Raw genomic sequence first — 20,926 nt, 5'->3', positions numbered from 1 at the left:
GAACAGGAGGGATTTCTTTTAAATACTTTAACCTCATTATTTGAAGCTTTGGTCATGTTTAACATGAACATCTGACATTGTAACATTATAGAAATGCCAGAAAATATGAAAAAAAGCATAATAGGTCCCCTTTCAAACTTGGGCTCTGTATGACACTGAACAATGTCCGGTGGCCGACATGAGGTGTCCATTAGTGTTGTAGTCAAGACCGCCCAAACCGAGACTAAGTCAATCTCGAGACCGAGACAAGACCGAGACTTTTAGGGGCTGAGAGCAGTCGAGACCAAGACCGAGGGAGGGCGAGGCCGAGTCAAGACCAAGACCAGTTCCCTGCATTGCATGGCACGCAATAAAATGTGGAACGAGATCATAGGTACTTCTCAAATTGATCTGAAAGATCCACATTCCCATTAAAACACCCACATACAAACACTAAGAGCTGAAATCAACCTAAGCATCGCAGGGAGGGGTGACAGCCGTTAATTAGGGTTATTGGTTGCATTTGAAGCAATTTGTTTTACTTCCAATCAAAGTTAGGATGTTAACAAATCAGACAATGCAAAAGCAATTTATTGATATTCCCAAAGTTATGGTCTTGATATAAAATCCCGAGTCCTCAATGTCCGAGACGGAGACAAGACCGAGTACAAATGCAGTCGAGACCGAGACAAGACCAAGACCATCAAAAAGTGGTCTTAAGACCAAGACCAGTCTCTTAGTGTCACTAGTGTCCATGTTTATTTTGTCTTCAGGAACTTCTGTATTATCGGGCTGATCAGGATTTCCCAGCAGCTGGTTTCAGGAAGTCCTTTAAAAAACACAAAATACATTGAATATTTCACTTTATACCACGAGGATTACTGTGCGTCTGTGTGTGGGATAAAACAGGCTGTGATAAGTTTCTGCCGGACGGTCAAGTGCAAAGGTTGTCCTGAGATGTGTGTGTGTGTGTGTGTGTGTTTGTGTGTGTACACCCTGTACCTGGGAGTGAGCAAACAAACAACCTTTAACCCCAAGGACAGAGTGAGAGAGAGCATGTAATGACAAGAGACGGCTTGTTAACAGTGTGTGTGTTTTAATGTGTGAAAGAGTGAGGCGTTAAAAGGGAGAGTGTGTGTTTGCGTTTGTTTTTTGGTGTGTGTGTGTGTGTGTTTTGCGGTCTCCATGGTTTTCCTCAGACGGACAGCGCTCCTTCGCTACCTGCTGCTGTCGGCCACGTTGGCTCTGCTCCTCTTCATCAGCTCCTTCTGGCTACGTAAGTTACCTTCGTCACTGTCAGCTGAATGTCGGCCATGTCGGCTCCACCTCTCTTCCTCTCTCAGACTCATAAGTTATTCTGTAACACAGTCTTTGGTTCATACTACTGAGTGGGAAATGTTCACATGGGCCCCCCTTAGTGGTGATTACATGCACAGCTTTTTAAATCTTTAAATTTTCGTTTTTAATTAATATGTCTTTCAGTACTTCTGTGGGTGGCAGATGGGAGTCATTGCCAGGTTTTCCAGGCAAATTTGGGAATTAAAAATTTAATAAAAACAAAAATGACAACAATAATAATAGCAGTAACCTAATAATTGCTGTGACCATGGCTGTATTTATCCATTAAGGGGGCCCTGGGGCAGAAATTAGCTGTGGCCCCCTTTTGGCCCCCTATTTGTGCAAATTTTTTTAGGATGCGCCATGCAAATTTTGATATAACCTAATAAATCCTGACCTGCCTTGAGTGCCTTGTATTACTATTATTCTTTAATGGTGTATATTCTCAAGATAATTTGCTGGTTAGTCCAACCCGTTCTCACTCCCCGACATGTCACATGGACGCATGGTCAAGACCCATTAGTGTCAGTTTGTAACGTACTGGGGATCCCTTTACCGTCATAGTTAAAGGCAGTGGGGGAAGCCCTGTAGCGTCAGTATTTGACGGTAAAGGCAGATAAATGATATTTAACAGAAAAGACTGAGTAAGGAGGTGGTTGGAGTGGATGGAGGGCCAGAACCCCGACTTTGAACCACTTAGTGTCCCGTGTGAAACAAAAAGTCAACATTTATTATTGTCATTCAGGCAAGTTACGTAAATTGATGTAAGTGACGTGTGTTAACTGATGTACGTAGTTATTTTAACCCAAACCCTGATCCTTTCCTAATCTTAAGCAAGTAGTTTTGTTGCCTAAACCTAACCAAACCGCAACGTTTCACGACTTTAATAACACGCTGTTTCAAATTAGTGATGTCTAACTGAGTCTAACTGGACGTTGCATATTTACTGTTGCTAACTTTACAGGACGTTGCATATTTGTTGTTGCTAAGCATCGCTAACTTGACCGCGGACCTTAAACGTCTAAAAATGACCCTTAAGGGCTATCCATGGCGTTAAAAAGCGACGCCAAAGGGCTTAACCAAGCGTCAATATGTGACGAGTCTGGGAGTGAGAATGTGTTGGAAAATCAAATAATGATAAACAAAATGACACATAATAAATATTAGGCCCTGGATTTGGGGCCCTGGGGTTGTTGTCTGGCTTGTAATTCAGCCTTTAGCATGACAAGTAAACAAACAAAGATTCAAATAAACTGGTTGATTATTTTTGCCAGTATTACCACCATCACTGATAATAATAAAGATTTCTACTGGTGATTGGCTTTACAGGTTTTCAATTCTCCCTTCTTTCCTTTCACTTTCTTGCATATTTCAGCAGCAGAATTACTCCGTGAAGTCACGACAAAGCAACACAACAGTCTCTGGGTTGACACACACTTTTTATTAGGGGAAGATACTTGGTTGGTTCTCCCAATTTAGACTACGAAGTTACCAAAAACTTACTCATCATAGACCATGATCATTGACTTAGCTTTTCATCTACACTATATGGACAAAAGTACTGGGACACCCACACATTACTTTCATAACAACCTGTTGTAAATCCATTAATATGGAGTTGGTCCCCCCTTTGCGAGTTTGTCTGTGGGACATTTTGCCTGTTCATCCAGAAGAGCATTTGTGAGGTCAGACACTGATGTTGGACACGAGGGCCTGGCTCGCAATCTCCGTTCTAGTTCATTCCTAAGGTGTTGGATTGGGTCGAGGTCAGGGCTCTGTGCTAGCCAGTCAAGTTCTTTCATACCAAACTGGGAAAACCATTTCTTCATGGTGCTGGCTTGAGTCATACTGAAAGAGGAAAAGGCCAAAGACAAACTGTTGGAAAAACTGTCTAAAATGTTCTGCTGTAGCATCAAAATTTCCCCAAAGAAAGACGACACCATGACAAATGTATTGGGACAGGAGTGTCCCAGTACTTTTGTCCATTTAGTGTATATGTGCTTTAAGAGAGTCTGGCTGCTAAACTTTTTAAACAAAATTCCTGCGGAGTGGGGAATGATGACCCGATACCGAATCTCACTCCAAACAAAATTGAAAAGTTGTCAACCCTGCTTACAGCCAGACAACCAAAGAGAAGATTTAATATATCCAGTATTATGATTTATTTCTGCTCCATTAACTTAAGTTAATAGATGACGCATTAAAGAAAACTCAGAAGGCATTTATACTGTCAGTAAGACTCACTGTAAAGTTGTAACAAGTTTTTTCTCTCTTCAGCTCAGGGTGGAGTCAGAGACTGTGGCAGCGCCTGGCAGCCGTGTTTGAATTTTTACCACCTAACAGTAGGACACACACACACACACATACACACACACACACATACATACATCTGTCCTTGTGATGACTCTTATTCTCCGTGGCACCATCCACACTACTGCGTTTTAGTTTTAAAACAGAGACCTTTTGCTACGTTTGCACCTCCCGTCCAGACTAAGGCGAAAACGAAGACCTAAAGCAAAGATGTTGTTGACCCCATTTTTTGTTTTAAAACTCCGGAGGGCGTTTTAGTGAAGACGGGCAAAATCGGAGGACTTTAGAAACAATGACGCAGACGCTCACGTTTGGCTCTGTGATTGGGTCTCATAAGTCATGCAAAGCAGTAACACGGTGCTACTGACAGAGTTTTAGTTTCAGTATTTTTATTAGAATATTCTCTACTGTGCAAATAACACTTACAGCCTACACTTTGTCTGTGTATGTCGCCGTATTTACTTTGTGACGACTCCCAGTCTGTTTTCCACTACCACAGCCGCTATGCTACATTCAACAGTCCTAGCTCGTTATTGGTTCATGCAAAAAAATCAGGCTGTCCTTTACCTAGTCGAATCAGAATTGTCATGTCCTACCTGTAGTCGACTGATAGTCGACTCGTGTGTTTGTGTGGCGCCGATTGCGAGCATGCGGGGTACACACGGTAGCTCCGCTTTAATCTTGAGAGGCTGCAGTCTCTATTTATTAGTCAGTGTAACTTACACTGTATATTTCCAGCCAAACTGAGTCTTGTTGACCATTTTCTCTCTGATGACCTTTAACTCACCAGTCTTGTGCAGAGTTTTTGCCGTGCTGCACAACTGCACGCACGTCGTGGTTCCTCGCAGGTCTATTTCAAGTACTATTTAAAAACGATATAATATTCTTTGTGTTGTTCATCAATGGTGATAAATGATCCGAATGTCCCACAAGGTGCGGGTATTGTAATAGGCTGTATATTAGCACTAGCAAGGACCACACAATCAACAGGTACGATTAAATGATATGTGATGACAGTTGTTCAATAGACATTCGAAAGCGTTGTCGGGAAGCTACGACAGGGAAATCCGCTGTAGCAACCGGGCATGACGGAGCCCTTTTATAACCCTATGGATTGTAGAAGGAGATCAGGATGCAGGACAGAGAAAGGGGCTGGGGGGGAGGGATGCAGGATATGAGAGCGAAAAAGAGGAGCTGGGACGTGTGTGTATTTATGGAAATGCTGGCGATGACGTGGTAGATGTGTGGTCCCGATCCTGAAACTCTGCTAAGTAGCACCACTTAACTTGTTGGGAGAAAACTGGTAGTACTGTGTAAAATCAGACACACATGATCCTTGTTTCGCTGCGAAGCGTTGACTGTGAGATTTATAGTTGAATCAAGCTCCGCCCATCGAAGCATTGAATCTTCGACTATTCGGGGTCAGCCCATTCTTTCGCCAAATCTTCTGTAACTACAGAATAGCCCATCTGCTTCATGTTTACACCGACACTGCGCATGCCCAGTGTACCTGAACAGCCACTAGATGTGTGTTTTCTGTCGTTTTAATGTAGACGGATATCAACTCTGATAAAAGGGTGTTGTGGACGGATATCGTATTCATTTTAAAACTAAAAAGGAGTCGTGTAGATGGGGCCTAACTCTTCAGTTTAACTGTAAAAGCCGCTGAAACCCTTACCTCTTACTCCAAATCAACATTTCTCTTTAAACATTCTTTATAAGCAATAATTAAAGTTAAAGTTTGGACAAAAGGAGATCCTTTTCTTTTTTTGATTAAAAAGATGTCCTCACTCTAAAATGGTGATTTCTTTACAACCGCGTCCTCCCTCCTGAGGTTTAAAACTCCTCTGTCTCTCCCTCTCTCTGTTTATTTCAATTCTGATTCAATACAGGTCAAAAACATGTTGCATCAGCAAATACATAAACAGAGTAAAGTAGATTTAAAAATATAAAATACATAAAAAGTTACAAAACACAGTACATGGGATGAAACAAGTGCTGTTCAGTATAAAAACCTTTCTCTTACTTTTTCTTTCAGCCTGAACCTCCATTGGTCCCTGGGGAGTGGGCGGGACCTAATGGAGCTTCGCCCCTCATCCAGGAGTGTCCTGGCCAATCGTTTCAGGCCTGGCGTCTGCTGCTGCATTTAAAGTCCAGCCTGGCAGGTGCTGATGACATCCTGCTGGAGCCGTACCTGCAGAGCTGGGATCAGCTCCTCAAGTACACGCAAACACAACAAAAAACTTTTGTTTAAAGGAATAGTTCAACATTTTGGGAAATACACATTTTTCAGTTAGATGAGAAGATTGTATGATTGTATGTCAGCACAGCATAAATGAAGCTATGAGACTGTCCTCACCAGAAAAACAATATAGGTTGTTTGTTCAGCACGTTATTACGACCCATATTTACTTTAAATACAGAAAGTCTGTGTAAGGAGGTCGGATGTGTCAAACACAGGACTTTAATTAGAAAAACGATATTCAAGAATTAAGTAAATGTTGAGTTACTTGAGTTTAAAATTATAATTATTGACTTCACGTTACTGACGTAAAACACTTACTTTAACCCAAACCACAATATTTTCCTAAACCTAAGCAAATAGTTTTTGTTGCCTAAGGGCCTGTGTCCACCAAAGCGTACTTTTACCAGCTGAAAACGCTAGCTGGGAGCACTAGGCTGCGCTTTGGAGGCACAGTGTTTTTTTACGAGACGCTGTGCTTGCTATGATACATAACAGGCCTACTTGTTCTGCTTGGAGAGAAGGCTGAAACGTGTAGAGCGAGGGGACAGTACGTGGGTTCATGAGATTTTGTGGATAAGTAAATACCTCAGCGAGGAGGCACATTGTTTCGTTCAAGAGCTGAGAAGGCTCGGTGTGGTGTTTGTCCCGCCCCTCCTGCACTGTGCACATTGAACGGCTGGGGAAAAAGTGACAGTGACGAGCGCAGCGTTTTTTCCCCAAAGCTGAACATTTTTCAACTCTCAGCGACTGAAACCACCCCCCCCCCCCAACCACTTAGCACGGAAAAGACAAAACATGGTGCTCCCATTGCAATGAATTGAAAAAAGGCTTCAGGAAAAAAACACTTTTATCGAACTGTGACCGTTTTCCCAACGTTAACCACGTGCTTTAGGTCACATGACTTACATAACACAGTTAACTTTCTTATGCGTTTTTTTGGAAGGCATGTACAGATGCCACCGTTAGGGGAGCTAATTTAGGAAATGCTGTTTAGGTTGAAGGACTTGTTAGGAGCTATAGCCAGCAGCTGGTTAGCTTAGCTTAGCATAAAGATTGGAAACGGCTTGCATGGCTCTGTCTGAAAGTAACAATCTCCGCTTACCAGCCCTGTAAAGCTAACTGATTGTGTAAGAACAACAATTATAGGTCACAGTATTTCTTGAGCAGTTGCGAAGCCCAACGGAGACTCCAGGTCCTGGTCTCCTGGTCTGGACCAAGAAATACTCTAGTACATAACCCATCATGAAATGGTAATATGTTGTTTTTACGCTTAAGAGCTGCTAGTTGGTGGGAAGTTTTGTTGCCTTCAGACAGAGTTAGGCTAGCTGTCACTCTATTTCCAGTCTTTATGCTAAGCTAAACTATGAACTATGAAAATAAAAGTCATATTTTCTGTAGAGATGTGTGAACATGTGTCGACAGGAAAGCGAAAGTGTAAATTCCCAACAAATTCTCACTAAAGAAAGTTCTGTCACCCAACACACTAGCGTACAGTAGCAAAATGTGCGGGCTAACATTAGTAACGGACAGTAAAGAAACAGGAACCGTACTCTTAGGACAGGAACACTGACACACGTTGATTTTATGGTTCACAGATGAATTTCTGATGAGATAAAATCTTGTTTCTTTCTTTCAGTTTCATGGAGTCTCTTGGGACGATTGTCAGTTTATTTTCTCAGAAGGTGAAGGAAAAGGTCGACCTGATACGAGAGCTGTCACTCAGACACAGTATAGAGGCTCATGGGAAACGGCCGCTACAAACCCCAGCATCATTTGGACTCAAAAACGGGGTGAGAGTTGAGCGTAACGACGTGTTGCAAACACATGACTGATGAAAAGAGGTTTCCAAAATTTCCAGCCATTTCTCTAAATTTTCCTCTAAATTTTCCTCTTTAGGCGTATCGTTCAGTTCGATCCATGATAGAGGCGGAGCTAAAAGCTGGTGTGGTCAACTTCTCCCATCGTACAGATTCGGGCTGCAGGACGCTTCTGCGTCTGCATCGATCTCTGCTGTGGTTGAAGCTGATGTTGGAGGGTTTGGCTGAAGGACCAGACGCAGACGGACGATTCAAAACACCTGGAGAGCTGTGCAGGTAACTTACTCACTGACAGGACATGCGGTGTGTTCAAGGACCAGTCACACTGTCAGACAACACAGGGGCGCCACCTCAGTTGTAACTGCTCAGTGTGTGGTGATGAATGTTAAGTTTGTTTGTTGTTAAAAAGACTTTTAGGATTAGCATCCAGGGCACATTCATGAACGGGGTTTTATTTTTTACGTAACTTGTAATCCCACAAATTTGTTAAAATAGCAAATAAAATTCTCCTTGGCATTGTAATGATACTTGATCACCACTAGGTAGTAAGCTAGTTAGCTGGACATGCTAACGTTAGCATCTTAAATTTAGAACAGAACACTGTTCAATACATTACTTAAACTTTTGCTCATGATTTTGGTTTTGACAAAAAAAAAACAACCTCCAAACTCTCTGCAAACAGAGTATCTTCCTCACTACAGCTCCATTTACACCACTACAACATGTGGACACACCTGCCGTGACTAGCTACTGTTGCTAAGCTATAATTGGACATTCACTGTTCGGAGGAAGAGGTTAATATTGAAGCTTTTTTGCATCAATTTAAAAAAAATACCTTAATTTTGCTCACACGCAAGATGGTGAACAAGGTAAACAATATGCTAAACATCCGTAATTTAGCATTGCCATCATGCAGGAATTTGTAAGATTATAGTTGGTGGACCTCGGACCCTCCCAGGTGGAAGAAAATATTGTACATTTTAAAATGAAATGCATTAATCTGGTGCACTTTGAGAGCAAAATAAAGAGGCTAGATCTATAAAGAACTATTTGCCCTTGTAAATAATTTTGTGCTCTAGTAAACAATTTGATCGTCGACACATTGTATAGATATAAATGGTGATGACGCAACACAAAATCAAAGAACAAAGTAATTGTATTTTTTTCTACTTTTGACTCATGTAACATGTTTTAATACTTCCTGTGAATATAATCAAATAATCTTATTTCCATACTGTATATACGTTGTGTTCAACACGTTATTTTGAAAATGTGTATCCTCGCGCTTCACCAAAGTTCACCAAGTCTGATGCAGATAAATAATATTGCATGTAGTGATCGGATCTCTCAGGTAGGACTCTCCTCCTGCAATACTTGTCTTTGTAAAGTGAGAAAATGACAGAATAAAGTCGCTACCACTGTCAGCTCGCTCTGCTCCATTAGGGTGCATTTACTACAATAATTTGAATGCTTGTGCACTTCAAATTTAGGTGTGGCTAGCTTGACCGTGTTCTCACAAACGAGTGAAAGTGGATACACTCAAAACTGTTCAAACCCTTAGTTAATGTTACTGTATTTACCTCAAACGATGTTGAACTGTGAGTGAGTGTGAGCTTACAACAGCAAGGTCTTTAATGTTATTATGTGAAGTGTAAAAATAGTTTTGTACCTATAAATGTATATTCAAATTTATTTCTAGAAAATGTCCTATATCATAATATGAAATTACATCATATTATATTATATTGCCCACCCATTGAAGAAACTCCACCTTTTTGTCTTCTTCCCTCAGGGATGCATACAAGGTGGCGTTGGCGCCCCACCACCCCTGGGTGCTCCGCCAGGCTGCAGAGTTTGTCTTCCTCGCTCTCCCAGACAGACAGTACTTCCTGCAGCTGGTGTGTGTAAAGAGCCAATGGGAGGCCACGCCCGTCCTGCAAGTCATCATCCACGCCCTGACGCTGGTGCACACGCAAACTCAGCAAATCCTGGCCGAACACAACATGCTGGAGCTGCCCTAACTGACGCAACTCAACACCCCGATTGTACGTACAAAAGTTCTGTGAAGACCTTCAAGTGTCGGGAAAAGACTAGAAACCACAACTCTGGGTGTCAGACCAGTATAACAGTATAACACCTCTTTAAAAAGTCCACGAGGGTGTATAAACTTTTTACAGACACTGTGGGAATAGTTTTACACTCTGGTTTGCTACAAAAAATTTATATTTATATTTTTCACAGAATGTAGTTTTATTATGGTCACATATGTTGTATAGTAACAAGCAGGGTCACTTTTTTTTTTTTTTTAACAGTGTACATGTATGTAAGCTGTATGCTGTTCATTTGGCTGCAGAAGTAAAAACATAAAAACAAGATATTTGCTGTTAATAGTTGAATAATACCTGTTGAGAAAAACATGCAGTTCAAGGCACCATATGCTGCATTCAGGACCACATGGGATTTGGAAGTTTTCTGATGTCACATTCGTCAAGATACCTAAAAATGTATAAAATCAATTGGGAAGCAATTTAGAGTTGAGTGAATTTAAACTACTCAGTTTGAGGAAACATCCCATTTCCCACTTGCCCTGAATGCAACATTGAAAACAAAAGGCTTTATGTCAGCAGTGGAATCAGAATAAACTACAACTAATAAAAACTAATGTAAGTAAGAAATTAAGTAAAAATATAAGAACTATATCAACATACAGTTTGCGTTCACTCTTCATGAAATGGCACCATGACGTTCTACACAACAAAGTTTAACAAGGACTCGCGTTTGCAAACGGGAACTGTACATGAGCTGGAAGCAGTAAATACAACACGAAGTACAACACGACTACTACTCACAAAGCTGTCAGATCAGATTACGTTTCTCTTAATGAAAACCACAGTACAGGACTGTTAATCCTGCTCACTGCTACGACCCTAGAATCATCATAACAATCACTTAAAGTTTGATCAGACTAATAATCCTTTTGCAACAGATGATTGTGGCAGACTTAAATCAGGTAACATACAACTCAGGTCCAGGTAGTCAGGGTCACTAGCTGACCCCACAAGTAGAAGGTCCTTAAACCTTCCAGCCATAGCTCTTGGCCTCTGTCTCCCTCCTTATCTGGGAGTCCCCTAATTCAACCACCATGGTAGCAGATAACGGTATTTTCTTGGAATCTTGTATGTTTGCAGACTGACTCTCTCCGTTTGGGAGTCAAAACATGAGTCCATTAGATTTCAATGTGATGTAGTTAATGCACTGGAGTCTAAACACCCAGCAGATTGGCAGTTGAAGACCACCTGGTAGGGAAAGACCGAGAGATAAATTGTGAAAAGAAGCCTTCTTCAGGTTTGATGTTGGCAACGCATGTGTCCACACGTTGTATTGCTGGCTCTGTGATCTACGGAAGAGGATTAGGGCCACATGTGAAACTTTTTGAGTTCTGAGTTCAGAATTCTGAGTTTAAAGTCACAATTCTGAGAAACAAAATGCAAACTGATTCTTTCACATGGGACTCTTACAGGTACCCAATACTTCTGACTTTAATCTCAGGATTCTGAGATTAATCTTAGAATTCTGATCTTAGAATTCTAAAATCAGAATTCTGAGAAAAAAGTCAGAATTCTAATCGTCAGAATTCTGACTTTAATCTCAAAATTCTAAGATTAAAGTCAGAATTCTGACGATTAGAATTCTGACTTTTTTCTCAGAATTCTGATTTTAGAACTCTAAGATCAGAATTCTAAGATTAATCTCAAAATTCTGACTTTAATCTCAGGCTGTGTCCGAAATACCCACTCATTCACTACCCCCATGTAGGGAGTTGAATGTAGAGTTAAAACAGTTTCGGACACTACTCCGATCATTATTTTGGCACCGTTAGTTATGTCATTGATGTCAGTGATATCGGAAACTCTAAAAAAAGAACTAAAAAAAGAATTCACTAGGCCCCAATCCTCTTCCATAGTAATCACCTCAGCAGAGTTCCTGAAACACGCTGTAAAAGTCTTACTGAGCTTCTGAGACCTTCTTCAACAACAATGGCATCTGGCGCACAATCATTTTTTACAACAATGATTAGATATGTTTTCAGATTTTGTTCATAAAATGTCAGTTTCATGGAACCTGAGATAATAATAAAAACTAGAGATGAGTATCGTTTTACATTTTAGATATCAAAACACTGTTTTTTGGTACGTATACCAAATCATTATTTGTTAAATAAAACCAATGACTTGTGAAAGCAATTTTTGAAAAGTAGGGCCGGATTTCGTTTTCCAATACTGTCACTGAACAATTATTCAAAATGTTATCGAAATCACAATATGGTGAAACTAAAACATGTAGTTCTGAAAAAAAACATGTTAGATGGAGGTAATCTAGAACTTCTGGTGAATTTTCTGTTTCCGTTTAGCAAACTCCAAATCATAGGAGCTACAATTTTTTGATAATGGTAAAACTTGTCGCAGTATACGATTATAAATGAAGCATTGTGGTGCTACAGAGATGGGCCGACCTACAAAACACATCCTCCAGATGTAAGGCAGGATGCTTGTTTGGATCGGACACTGTGTCAATTTTTTTCAGTGACAATGAAATCTTTAGAAAAAAATATGTTGTTCCGTTTCTCTTCAGACAGAACAGGCTAATAAAATGTCTTTTAGGAGGTGGATGCGTTCAGGAAAGGGTTTTCCTCCCCCTGGTGGCTCTTCATGTGTGTTTTCAGACAGTGGCTCTGAGTGAAGGCTTTGTCGCAGACGGTGCACTGATACGGTCTCTCTCCATTGTGGGTTCTCATGTGGACCGTCAGGTGTTCTTGGCGAGAGCACGCTTTCCCACAAACCCCACAGACAAACAGTTTGATGCCCAGGTGGGTCCTCACATGGTTGGTCAGGTGAGTCTTGCGTTTAAAAAAGCGGCCGCACTCCGAGCAGCCGTACGGTGCCTCACCGGTGTGCACGCGCGTGTGCGCCTTCAGCTCACCGTTGGATATGAAGCCTTTGCTACATATGCTGCAGAGGAACGGCCTGTCGTTGCTGTGCGTTCTCATGTGAGTTGTTAAGCCGCAGTTTGAAAAGAACGTCTTGCAGCAGATGTGGCAGAGGTACGGCCGGTCTCTCGAGGTGTGGATCTTCTCGTGCGACTTCAACGTTCCGGGAAGTTTGAAACGCTTCCCACAAACCTCACAGCCGTAACGTCTCTCCCCCGAGTGAGTCGTCTTGTGGCGGGTTAAAGATCGCAAGTCATAGAAAGATTTACCACAAACATTGCAGTGGTACTTGTCTCTACCTGCGTGCATCTTGCTGTGAGCTCTGAGCTGCGCCTTTAGACCAAACGCCTTCGGGCAAATATCACACTTGTGTGGTTTATCAGCCACGTGGACCCAACGGTGAACACTCAAGGTGGAAATCTGAGCAAAGGTTTTGTTGCAAACGTCACATTTAAACGGTCTGTCTCCTGTGTGTAGAGTGGTGTGGGAGTTGAGGCCGGTGATTGTGAGGAAAGACTTTGCACAAAATGAACAGTCGTGAGTTTTTTGATACTTTCTAAGATGTCCCTTTAACTCTTCCACAGATTCAAACTTCTCTCCACACACTCCACAAACAAGCTGTGGATCCTCAACGTGACTCCAGGCGTGTTTGATCAAACTGCCCAGTATCCTGTACCAAACTCCACAGACTTTACAGGGCGTTTTACTGCTCCCAATCAACTGCCCCTTCACACCAGACAATTTGGACTCTTGCTTCCTCCTCTTCTTTGGCGACTGCACCTCAGGATCTGGTTTCCAGTCTTCGTCTCCGTCAAACGCCTCATCTCCTTCTTTGTCACCGTCATTGTTGGAGTCCACTTGGCTCTCAGCAGCATCATCATCAGCTTCCCCTGTTTCCATGGCCTGTTGTTGGGATGTTGAGCTGCTAGACAGAAAATCCACTTTGTTACTTTACAAATGTTGAACACGGCAGCTGTGAAGCACAAATTTTAAACATTGCTTGCACATGCATTTGTAATGTTTTGAGTCCTCACATTATGGAATTAGAAATTATGACAACACTTAAAATTTAACAATCTTTCAGTCGTACAGGTTATCCAAGGAGGGTTAAAATCAAGGGCAACTGGACTTGGTTGAAGATACTTCAAGACCAGGATCTCCGATTGTGGCCAACATAGATAGAAGAAGTAGAAAGCTCCTTTTGAGGAACAGCACCGAGCCACTGGTATAACTTTGTGGACTACACATGGGACCCAAGAAGTGCAGACCTTCACAGAACACATGAACTCTGTGGACAGTGACACCAAATTCACAGAAGAGGATGTCAGCGACATCAGTTTGGCCATGTTGGACCGTGCCCTACGCATTGACGACAACAGGAGCCTCCACATTGGAGTATACCGGAAACCAACACACAGACCAATAATTACTCTTTGACTGTCACCGAAGTTATCAGGACCCTGCACAACTAAGCTGATAATATACTAACAAGTAACCGAGCCCAAGAGAAGAGAACACCTGAAGGATAGACTTCACACAAGGGGGGTAGGTTTGTGTGTTATCCCCCCACCTACAATGCTATCCTTTTATCCCCGACGTTTGAACAAGCACTCACATTTGGCCTTGTGACAATGCCAAGGGACTGTCACTCAGACTTGGAATAAATCCACACTACTACATTTTACACAACAGTTTTAAAACAGCTCTTGATTTTAGCCCTCCTTGACAACACTTCCCTGTTTGGAGCCGCACATATATATAAAATCAGCGTATATGTCCGCCAATAAATCACAAGGACCTGAAGTACAGATCAACTGTAAAATATCACACAAAGTTTATATGTTATGGGTTGAAGAAAATAAATATCTGCTGTTCTACTGGTAAATTATTTTTAAATTACCTTGAGCTGAGCTTGGCTTCATCAGTTTTTATCACTTCAGCGGCCGTGGACGGAGAATCGGTGGTGGTGTCGTCGCTTCTCTGTAAAAGGTGGAACTCTTCTTCCTCTTCTTCCTCCTCCTCCTCCTCTCCTGTCTGCAAGAGTTTGTTCCCAAATTATGTTTTTAATTTAAATCAAATCTGATGCTAGTTTAATTTACTTAACTATCTCATATGAAACCTTAAATAGTGTCAGAGCCTTACAGAGCAGGGACATATACAGTATCTCAGAAAAGTGAGCACACCCCTCACATTTTTCTAAATATTTAATTATATCTTTTCATGTGACAACACTGAAGAAATTACACTTTACTAGAATGTAAAGAAGTGAGTATACAGCTTGTATAACAGTGTAAATTTGCTGTCCCCTAAAAATAACACATTACATTAATGTCACATGAAAAGATACATTTGATGGGTGATGGGTGTGCTCACTTGTCTGAGATACTGTATGTAGTATAAGAAGTGGATAATTCTGCAGTATCTACCTTCAGTCGGATGTAAAGGAGCGTCTTTTCTACGCCGGTGGACTTCATGCTCCTGTAGATCTCCTCTGGTGTCAGCGTCTTCACTTTGAGCCGCTGGAGCCTCCTGCTCCTGTCGGACTTGAAGACGTGAAAACGTTTGTCGTCTCCTGCCAGCTGAGGGAAAGTGGACCTCAGCAAGTCCAGGAAGTCCGCCTCCTGTAGGCCACGAGGACACTGCAATTCCTGCACCGGACATTTCTGAAACACTGAAACAGACAAAAGATTCACCAAGATTTACAGATTACCTCTTAACAACCTCCATCCAGCGAGTCACACTGTGGCCCCCCCTGATGGACTTCAACACAGCCACAGCAACACAAACCCTCCCTCACCAGGAAACATGCCCGAATCTGTTCCCCTTGGTTTCTATCTATTTTTAGGGGCATTTGTGAGTGAAATACTCGCACTGTAGAGCCCTGTTGAGGTGGGTGTCGAGGATGCCATCATCTACCTGCTCCAGCGAGCCCACACTCACTTGGACAAGGCTGGTAACACTGAGGATCATGTTCTTTGATTCCTCCACTGCTTTTAACACAGTCTGCCTATTCTACTGCCGGAGAAGCGCCAAAAGATGCAGGCAGATACCTCCTAGGTTACTGACTACCTGATGGACAGACACCAGATTGTGCGACGGAGGGGATCTGAGCGGTGGCATTAGCTCAATCAGTGGGAATCTGGCTTGAGTCCAGCATGGACCACTGGGCCTCGCTGAGGAGCCAAAGGTGATGTAAAAGAAAATGTGATTCATGAGACCACGCCACCTTCTTCCATTGCTCCGTGGTCCAGTATTTTAGCCTTCGCTCCCCACATGCATCAGTGAGCCTTGGTCTGTAATGACCCTGTCGCCAGTTCACCGCTTTTCCTTCCGTGGACCTCTTTTGACAGGTACTGACCACTGCAGATTATTTTGGAGATGCTCTGACCCAGTTATCTAGCCATCAGAACTTGTCCCAAGTTGCTCAAATCTTTACACCTAACGCCCACTTTTCCTGCTTCTAACACATCAACTTTGAGGACACAATGTTCACTTTCTGCCTAATATATGCCACCCTCTGACACGTGCCATGGTAACGAGATAATCAGTGTCTTTCACTTCACCTGTCAGCGGTCATAAGGTTGTGTTTTATTTATTCATTTTATTTTAATTGTTAATATTTTTTTTTTATGGGGTTGATTGTTCTTATGTAGTTTGTATGATGCTTTAGCAATATTGTTGTTACACATTCATGCCAATAAAGCTAATTTGAATAATGTTATGGCTGATGGGTGTCTATGTTGTGTTTTCTTTTTTTTAAACCTCATGCGTGTTTTGTGTAAGTTGTTCTATCTATCTTCCAACATGCATTTAGTCCATTCATAAATGCATCTTTTAAATTCACCATTTTTTGAGAGGACGTCGGACTGGGAATCGTCCAGCATGCACACTTTGAGGAAGTGGTGAGTCGGTCCTTCACCCAGGCGAGGTCTGCCACGCCTCCTCTTCCCAGACGAACTGCTGGGAGATGATAACCTGAAACATGAATATTTAGTTAATACACAATATCTGATTATCCTGGATGACTTTACGTGTTATTTAAAAAAACTGATTTAAATTGGAAGTTTTACCAAGAACTTTGGCATAAAATTTTGCTGAAATAAAAAAAATTCTGAAATACAAACTGATTTGCTCAGATCTGTGAGCAAAAATATTTAGTTACCAGGAGCACGTTTGGGTTTCATCAGCCGACATGGTGGCGGAGCTGGGTGGAGAGTCTTTAGTGGCATCATCTGGCCTCTGTACAGGATGAAGGTCTTTGCCGCTGGTCTGGGGATCCTCTCCTGTCTGTAACAGGTTTGTTCCCCCCAAAAAAAGAGACCGATCTCTGCATCAAACTGCCCCACCCGTGATATTAAAACGACTAGCCAAACAGGCAATAAAAGGGGCAATGTTGCTGGTTAAAAGTGGTTAAAAAAAATAAAACATGACAGACGATGCTGTTTTTAATTCGAAGTACCTTCAGTCGGATGTAGAGGGCTGAGTGTCCTGCTCCGGTGAGCCTGATGCTCCTGTAGATCTCCTCTGGTGTCAGCGTCTTTGCTCTCAGAGACTGGAGCCTCCTGCTCCTGTCGGATGTGAAGAAGTCAAAATGTTTCTGAGCAGCTAGCTGAGGGAAGGTGGACCTCAGCAGGTCGAGGAAGTCCGCCTCCTGCAGTCCCAGAGGACACTGCAGCTCCTGCACCGGACATTTCTGAAACACTGAAACAGGGAAAAAATTATTGTGACGTTCAGTTAATCTTGAACTGAAGCCTCTGTGCAGATAAGTTATTAATTCAGTCAATAATCAATCATAACGTATAGGACTAATAATAAGTCTTTGAACTGTACCGCTTCTTGAGAGCATATCGGCTTGTGAGTGCTCCAGGATGCGGATCTTGAGATCGATGTGGTCCTGTGTGTCAATGATCCGAGGTCTGCCGAGCCTTCTCCTGTCAGACCGGCCTCTGGGGGAAAATGACCTGGAGGGTGAAGATTGTTAGCAGGTTAATAACAAAATAACTTCTTCTGACTTCATGTCTTTATGTTAAATATATACTACACGGCCAAAAGTATGTGAACACTGGAATATTACACCCACGTGTGGTTGTAGAACATTAAATATGTATTCTCCTGTTGATCAGCATTTCTCTTTTGTGTGTTTGAGGGAAGTAACTACTATAAATGTGATTATGGCACCGTTTCACCTCAACAATAAATTTATTCATTTTAGTACAGTTATAAACTCCTGGACTCTAATAGCTCCTGTGTTTCAGCAGGTTTTATGTTCATGTTCAAAACCTTCTGCACAATTCAGGCAGAAATCTCACCACAAATCCACACACACGTTCATCACCTCCGATGAAGTGCACCTCACCGTCCTAAACAGAGCAATGTTGCGCCTCAGTTTTTAGATGTTTATATTGCAAAACTCTACCAGCTCCTTTACTGTGCGAGAAAAGTGATGTTTGGCGTGACAGCGTGTGGAAAGTGTAAATTGTGCGAGTCTCTGGCTCAATATGTGAGAGTTGGCAGCTCTGCTACCGTGAGAGTTTTCAACTCTATGGGAAATATTGTCCCGTTTTAATGTTGGGGGATCCCATGGCACGATATCTTGACACACCCCTCGTAAATAGCTAATAACATCCAGCCAACAACTTGTTGACCACAGGGGTGTCCACATACTTTTGGTTTGGCAGTATGAGTGGGCTGAAGCAGGATTTGAGACCTTGATTTTATTTGATAATCTGGGTCCTTCAGATCTTCTCGTCTCTTTCTGGAGCTAGTTGCCGGTTGTGCTGACAGCTGCTGCTCTTCGTCGTCACCCTCTTCATCATCATCATCATCAAACCACATGAGGCCCAGGCTCCCAGTGTCCTCCACACCTGGACACAGATGGAGTCAAACATCTCAAGTCCCATTTTGAATTTAATACTGGGTGTATGATGGCTGAGAAACACAACTACATTATCTGCATAATATGACATACATCATGAATAGATTCATTGATTGGGCCTATAAAAATATTCACTTTCATGTTATTCTTTAAAAAAAAACAAAAAAAACGTAAATGATTAATCAACAATCAAAATGTTTTCCAATTAATTTACTGTCAATCAACTAACTGATTAATTGACTAACTGCTTTGGCAGTAAATTTCTTCATATTTATGTGCATATAATTTACAAATGTAATGTTTTTGGTATTTTTAAAAACTTAATTTGCCTATCACCATCTACAAATAAGGTGCAACGTATTACATAACTCTGGGCTCGGGTCATACCATGGTTTTTGAGTCACGGATTGGATCTTCTTTTCGGATCAGGTCCTTAGGATCAATTACGTTACACACCACTAATGTTTAACCCAAAAAACAAAATAAAACATAAATGTAAGTAAGGTAAAAAAAAAACTAAGAAAAACTATAAATTCTCAACTTCTGCTGATACACATTTTACAACTACTACTACTACGCTTTCACTTTGAATTTTAAAATCTGATATATTGGCCAAAATTATTTTTTCTTCTTTTCAGAAACACATAACAAACAAAAATGATCTTGTTATAAGACTGCAATTAGCTCACATCTGCCAATAATATCGGTTCAGCTCAATTTACCACCTGCACTTCAACCCCTTTCAGCACTTTCATTGCAAATTTATTCAGTGCTTTCACTTAAATAGAAGCTTTAACTTCTTTCACTTTCATTTGAACTTCTTTCAGCAATTATATTTCAACATCCACTCTTTCAGTATTTCAATGATTTCCAACACTTAAACTGCAAATTTTTAGCAGCGAGCAACGTCATGCAGCTCTTAATAACTTTAATTGGTTTCTTGTAAAGACCCACATACCTGACTGATGTGTGCGCCGCCGCCGCCGCTGCTCCTCCTCCTCCTCCTCTTCTTCCACCTCAGGGCCTTCAACATCTGGGTTCAGGGCTTCATGTGGTCAAGCACAAGTAAAAGAAAGTCAGTTAATATGAGTGTTTTCATAGCAGCTTTTATCAGATATGCAACACTGTTATTTCAGGATTTCTGGAAAACCAAAGGTCCCTGAAATCAAAGTCCCGCATAACGTTAGTGTAACAAAACTGACAAAAAGGCCCCATGAACCAAATGTTAAAACCGACTTCATTTACAACATTAAATATAACTTTTTGTATGCCGATTTTTAAGTGATATCGTGAAAACATGTGTACGCTTCGACTTTATGTCCTCCGCAGTCTGCACGTTTGTCAGCGGGCAAATAAACTTTAAATTAGCAGTTTTTTAAACAAAGTTCCGCATCTTAAAAGAACAAAGCGTGCCATTTATTACTGCGTTAACTCAGCCACTTACCTCTTTTCTCTAGTTTGACCCGAGGCTGCAGGAGAACCTCCAGCTGCCTCCTCTGCCGGTCGATCTCCCGTCTGAAGCCCGAAGCCTCCTCCTCGTACCCGGCTACGGTTCTCTCTACCACCGCTAAGATTTCCTGCGCGGCTGTTGTCAGTTTCTCGGTGACGATTCCTCTCAGGATCTCCGTCTTGGACATGTTATTGAGGCTGTCGAGGTTCTCCGAGCTGCCGCTGTTCCCGTTCATCCAGTAAAGCATCTTTAATTTGTTCTCGCAGCTCTAATTTTACGTACGAGTACCTGTGCACATTTGCACGAACGTTGTTGTTCCGGGTTTGGGTGCCTCAGCAAATGTTGTCCGACGACACACACAAACATAAAGCGGAAATAGCAGAAACAGATCACAATTTATGGCCCAATCCAAATGTCCCCCCTAAGCCCTAAACCCTGAACCCTTACAGACTTTACTGACGTCACTTGCAAAGTGATTGAGTCCAAGAGGCTGCAAGGGCTCAAAATGCTGTAAACAGGAACGGGACAGCACTTTGCCACTTTATCACGTTACCTTGACGACGCTGAAACACGTTGCACACTTTTTATTTTATGTTTTTGCCTGATTTTTTTAAGTCCTGCAGGCTCTCGCCCTACAGAGTGGAGGAGAGGTAAATATCAATCTACATTTGTCAATAATCAATGCATTATTGTTGGTCAAAACAGCACCATTAATCAAAACTAAAATAAATGGTTGAGTAAATTAAGTGTGCAATAAGGTGATTGTATTCTTCTGACTTCATGTGTCATCTTAAATCTATGTTAAGAAAAATTCTAATAATTTTAGCATCAGCGTTGGTTTCCATGCTTGTTTGTTTACCGTTCTTCTTCTTCTCCTATAAGGCGGATTTGCTGTGATGTTTTTCTCGCTTCCCTTTTATAAATC

General features: G+C 41.7%; 2 protein-coding genes across 5 annotated transcripts; one reads left to right on the top strand and one right to left on the bottom strand.

The window, feature by feature from the left end:
* The first annotated feature begins 996 nt into the window (after window positions 1–996).
* LOC119912288 (ceramide-1-phosphate transfer protein-like) lies at window positions 997–13,402 on the top strand. Of its 2 annotated transcripts, XM_038731421.1 has the most exons (7): window positions 997–1,255; window positions 3,595–3,659; window positions 5,666–5,847; window positions 7,509–7,662; window positions 7,769–7,965; window positions 9,482–9,734; window positions 13,261–13,402. In XM_038731421.1, exons 1-6 carry the CDS (start codon window positions 1,165–1,167, stop codon window positions 9,708–9,710), a joined length of 918 nt encoding a protein of 305 aa, XP_038587349.1. In that variant the 5' UTR covers window positions 997–1,164; the 3' UTR covers window positions 9,711–9,734; window positions 13,261–13,402. The 2 variants fall into 2 exon arrangements, with proteins under 2 accessions (XP_038587349.1, XP_038587350.1); XM_038731422.1 differs by lacking the exon at window positions 13,261–13,402 and having other exon boundaries at window positions 9,482–10,051.
* Window positions 9,921–20,328, bottom strand: LOC119912273 (zinc finger protein 79-like). 3 transcript variants are annotated; one of them, XM_038731398.1, is made up of 10 exons: window positions 19,996–20,328; window positions 19,510–19,596; window positions 18,384–18,540; window positions 17,507–17,637; window positions 17,136–17,377; window positions 16,839–16,963; window positions 16,521–16,651; window positions 15,103–15,347; window positions 14,577–14,710; window positions 9,921–13,601 (listed from the first exon to the last, which is right to left on the bottom strand). In XM_038731398.1, the coding sequence occupies exons 1-10, from the start codon at window positions 20,246–20,248 to the stop codon at window positions 12,347–12,349; spliced, it is 2,760 nt and encodes a 919-aa protein (XP_038587326.1). In that variant the 5' UTR covers window positions 20,249–20,328; the 3' UTR covers window positions 9,921–12,346. The 3 variants fall into 3 exon arrangements, with proteins under 3 accessions (XP_038587326.1, XP_038587327.1, XP_038587328.1); XM_038731399.1 differs by having other exon boundaries at window positions 9,921–13,598; XM_038731400.1 differs by lacking the exon at window positions 19,996–20,328 and adding an exon at window positions 18,939–19,009 and having other exon boundaries at window positions 19,510–19,530.
* Window positions 20,329–20,926: the final 598 nt, after the last annotated feature.

This window comes from Micropterus salmoides, unplaced genomic scaffold (genome assembly GCF_014851395.1).
Source record: "Micropterus salmoides isolate LMB-PRFRI ecotype aquatic unplaced genomic scaffold, ASM1485139v1 Ms_hic_scaffold_2, whole genome shotgun sequence".
Lineage (NCBI taxonomy): Eukaryota > Metazoa > Chordata > Actinopteri > Centrarchiformes > Centrarchidae > Micropterus > Micropterus salmoides.
Note: the sequence above shows the minus strand (reverse complement) of the source record. Positions and strands in the feature narration are given on the sequence as shown.

Coding starts and splice junctions, on each gene's coding strand:
- LOC119912288 (XM_038731421.1), top strand. CDS start 1,165: ATGGTTTTCCTCAGACGGACAGCGCTCCTTCGCTACCTGCTGCTGTCG. Junction 7,663..7,768: donor CATTTGGACTCAAAAACGGG/GTGAGAGTTGAG, acceptor TTTCCTCTTTAG/GCGTATCGTTCAGTTCGATC. Junction 7,966..9,481: donor ACACCTGGAGAGCTGTGCAG/GTAACTTACTCA, acceptor TTCTTCCCTCAG/GGATGCATACAAGGTGGCGT.
- LOC119912273 (XM_038731398.1), bottom strand. CDS start 20,248: ATGCTTTACTGGATGAACGGGAACAGCGGCAGCTCGGAGAACCTCGAC. Junction 19,597..19,995: donor GGTCAAACTAGAGAAAAGAG/GTAAGTGGCTGA, acceptor GACCACATGAAG/CCCTGAACCCAGATGTTGAA. Junction 16,652..16,838: donor GAAACCCAAACGTGCTCCTG/GTAACTAAATAT, acceptor TTCATGTTTCAG/GTTATCATCTCCCAGCAGTT.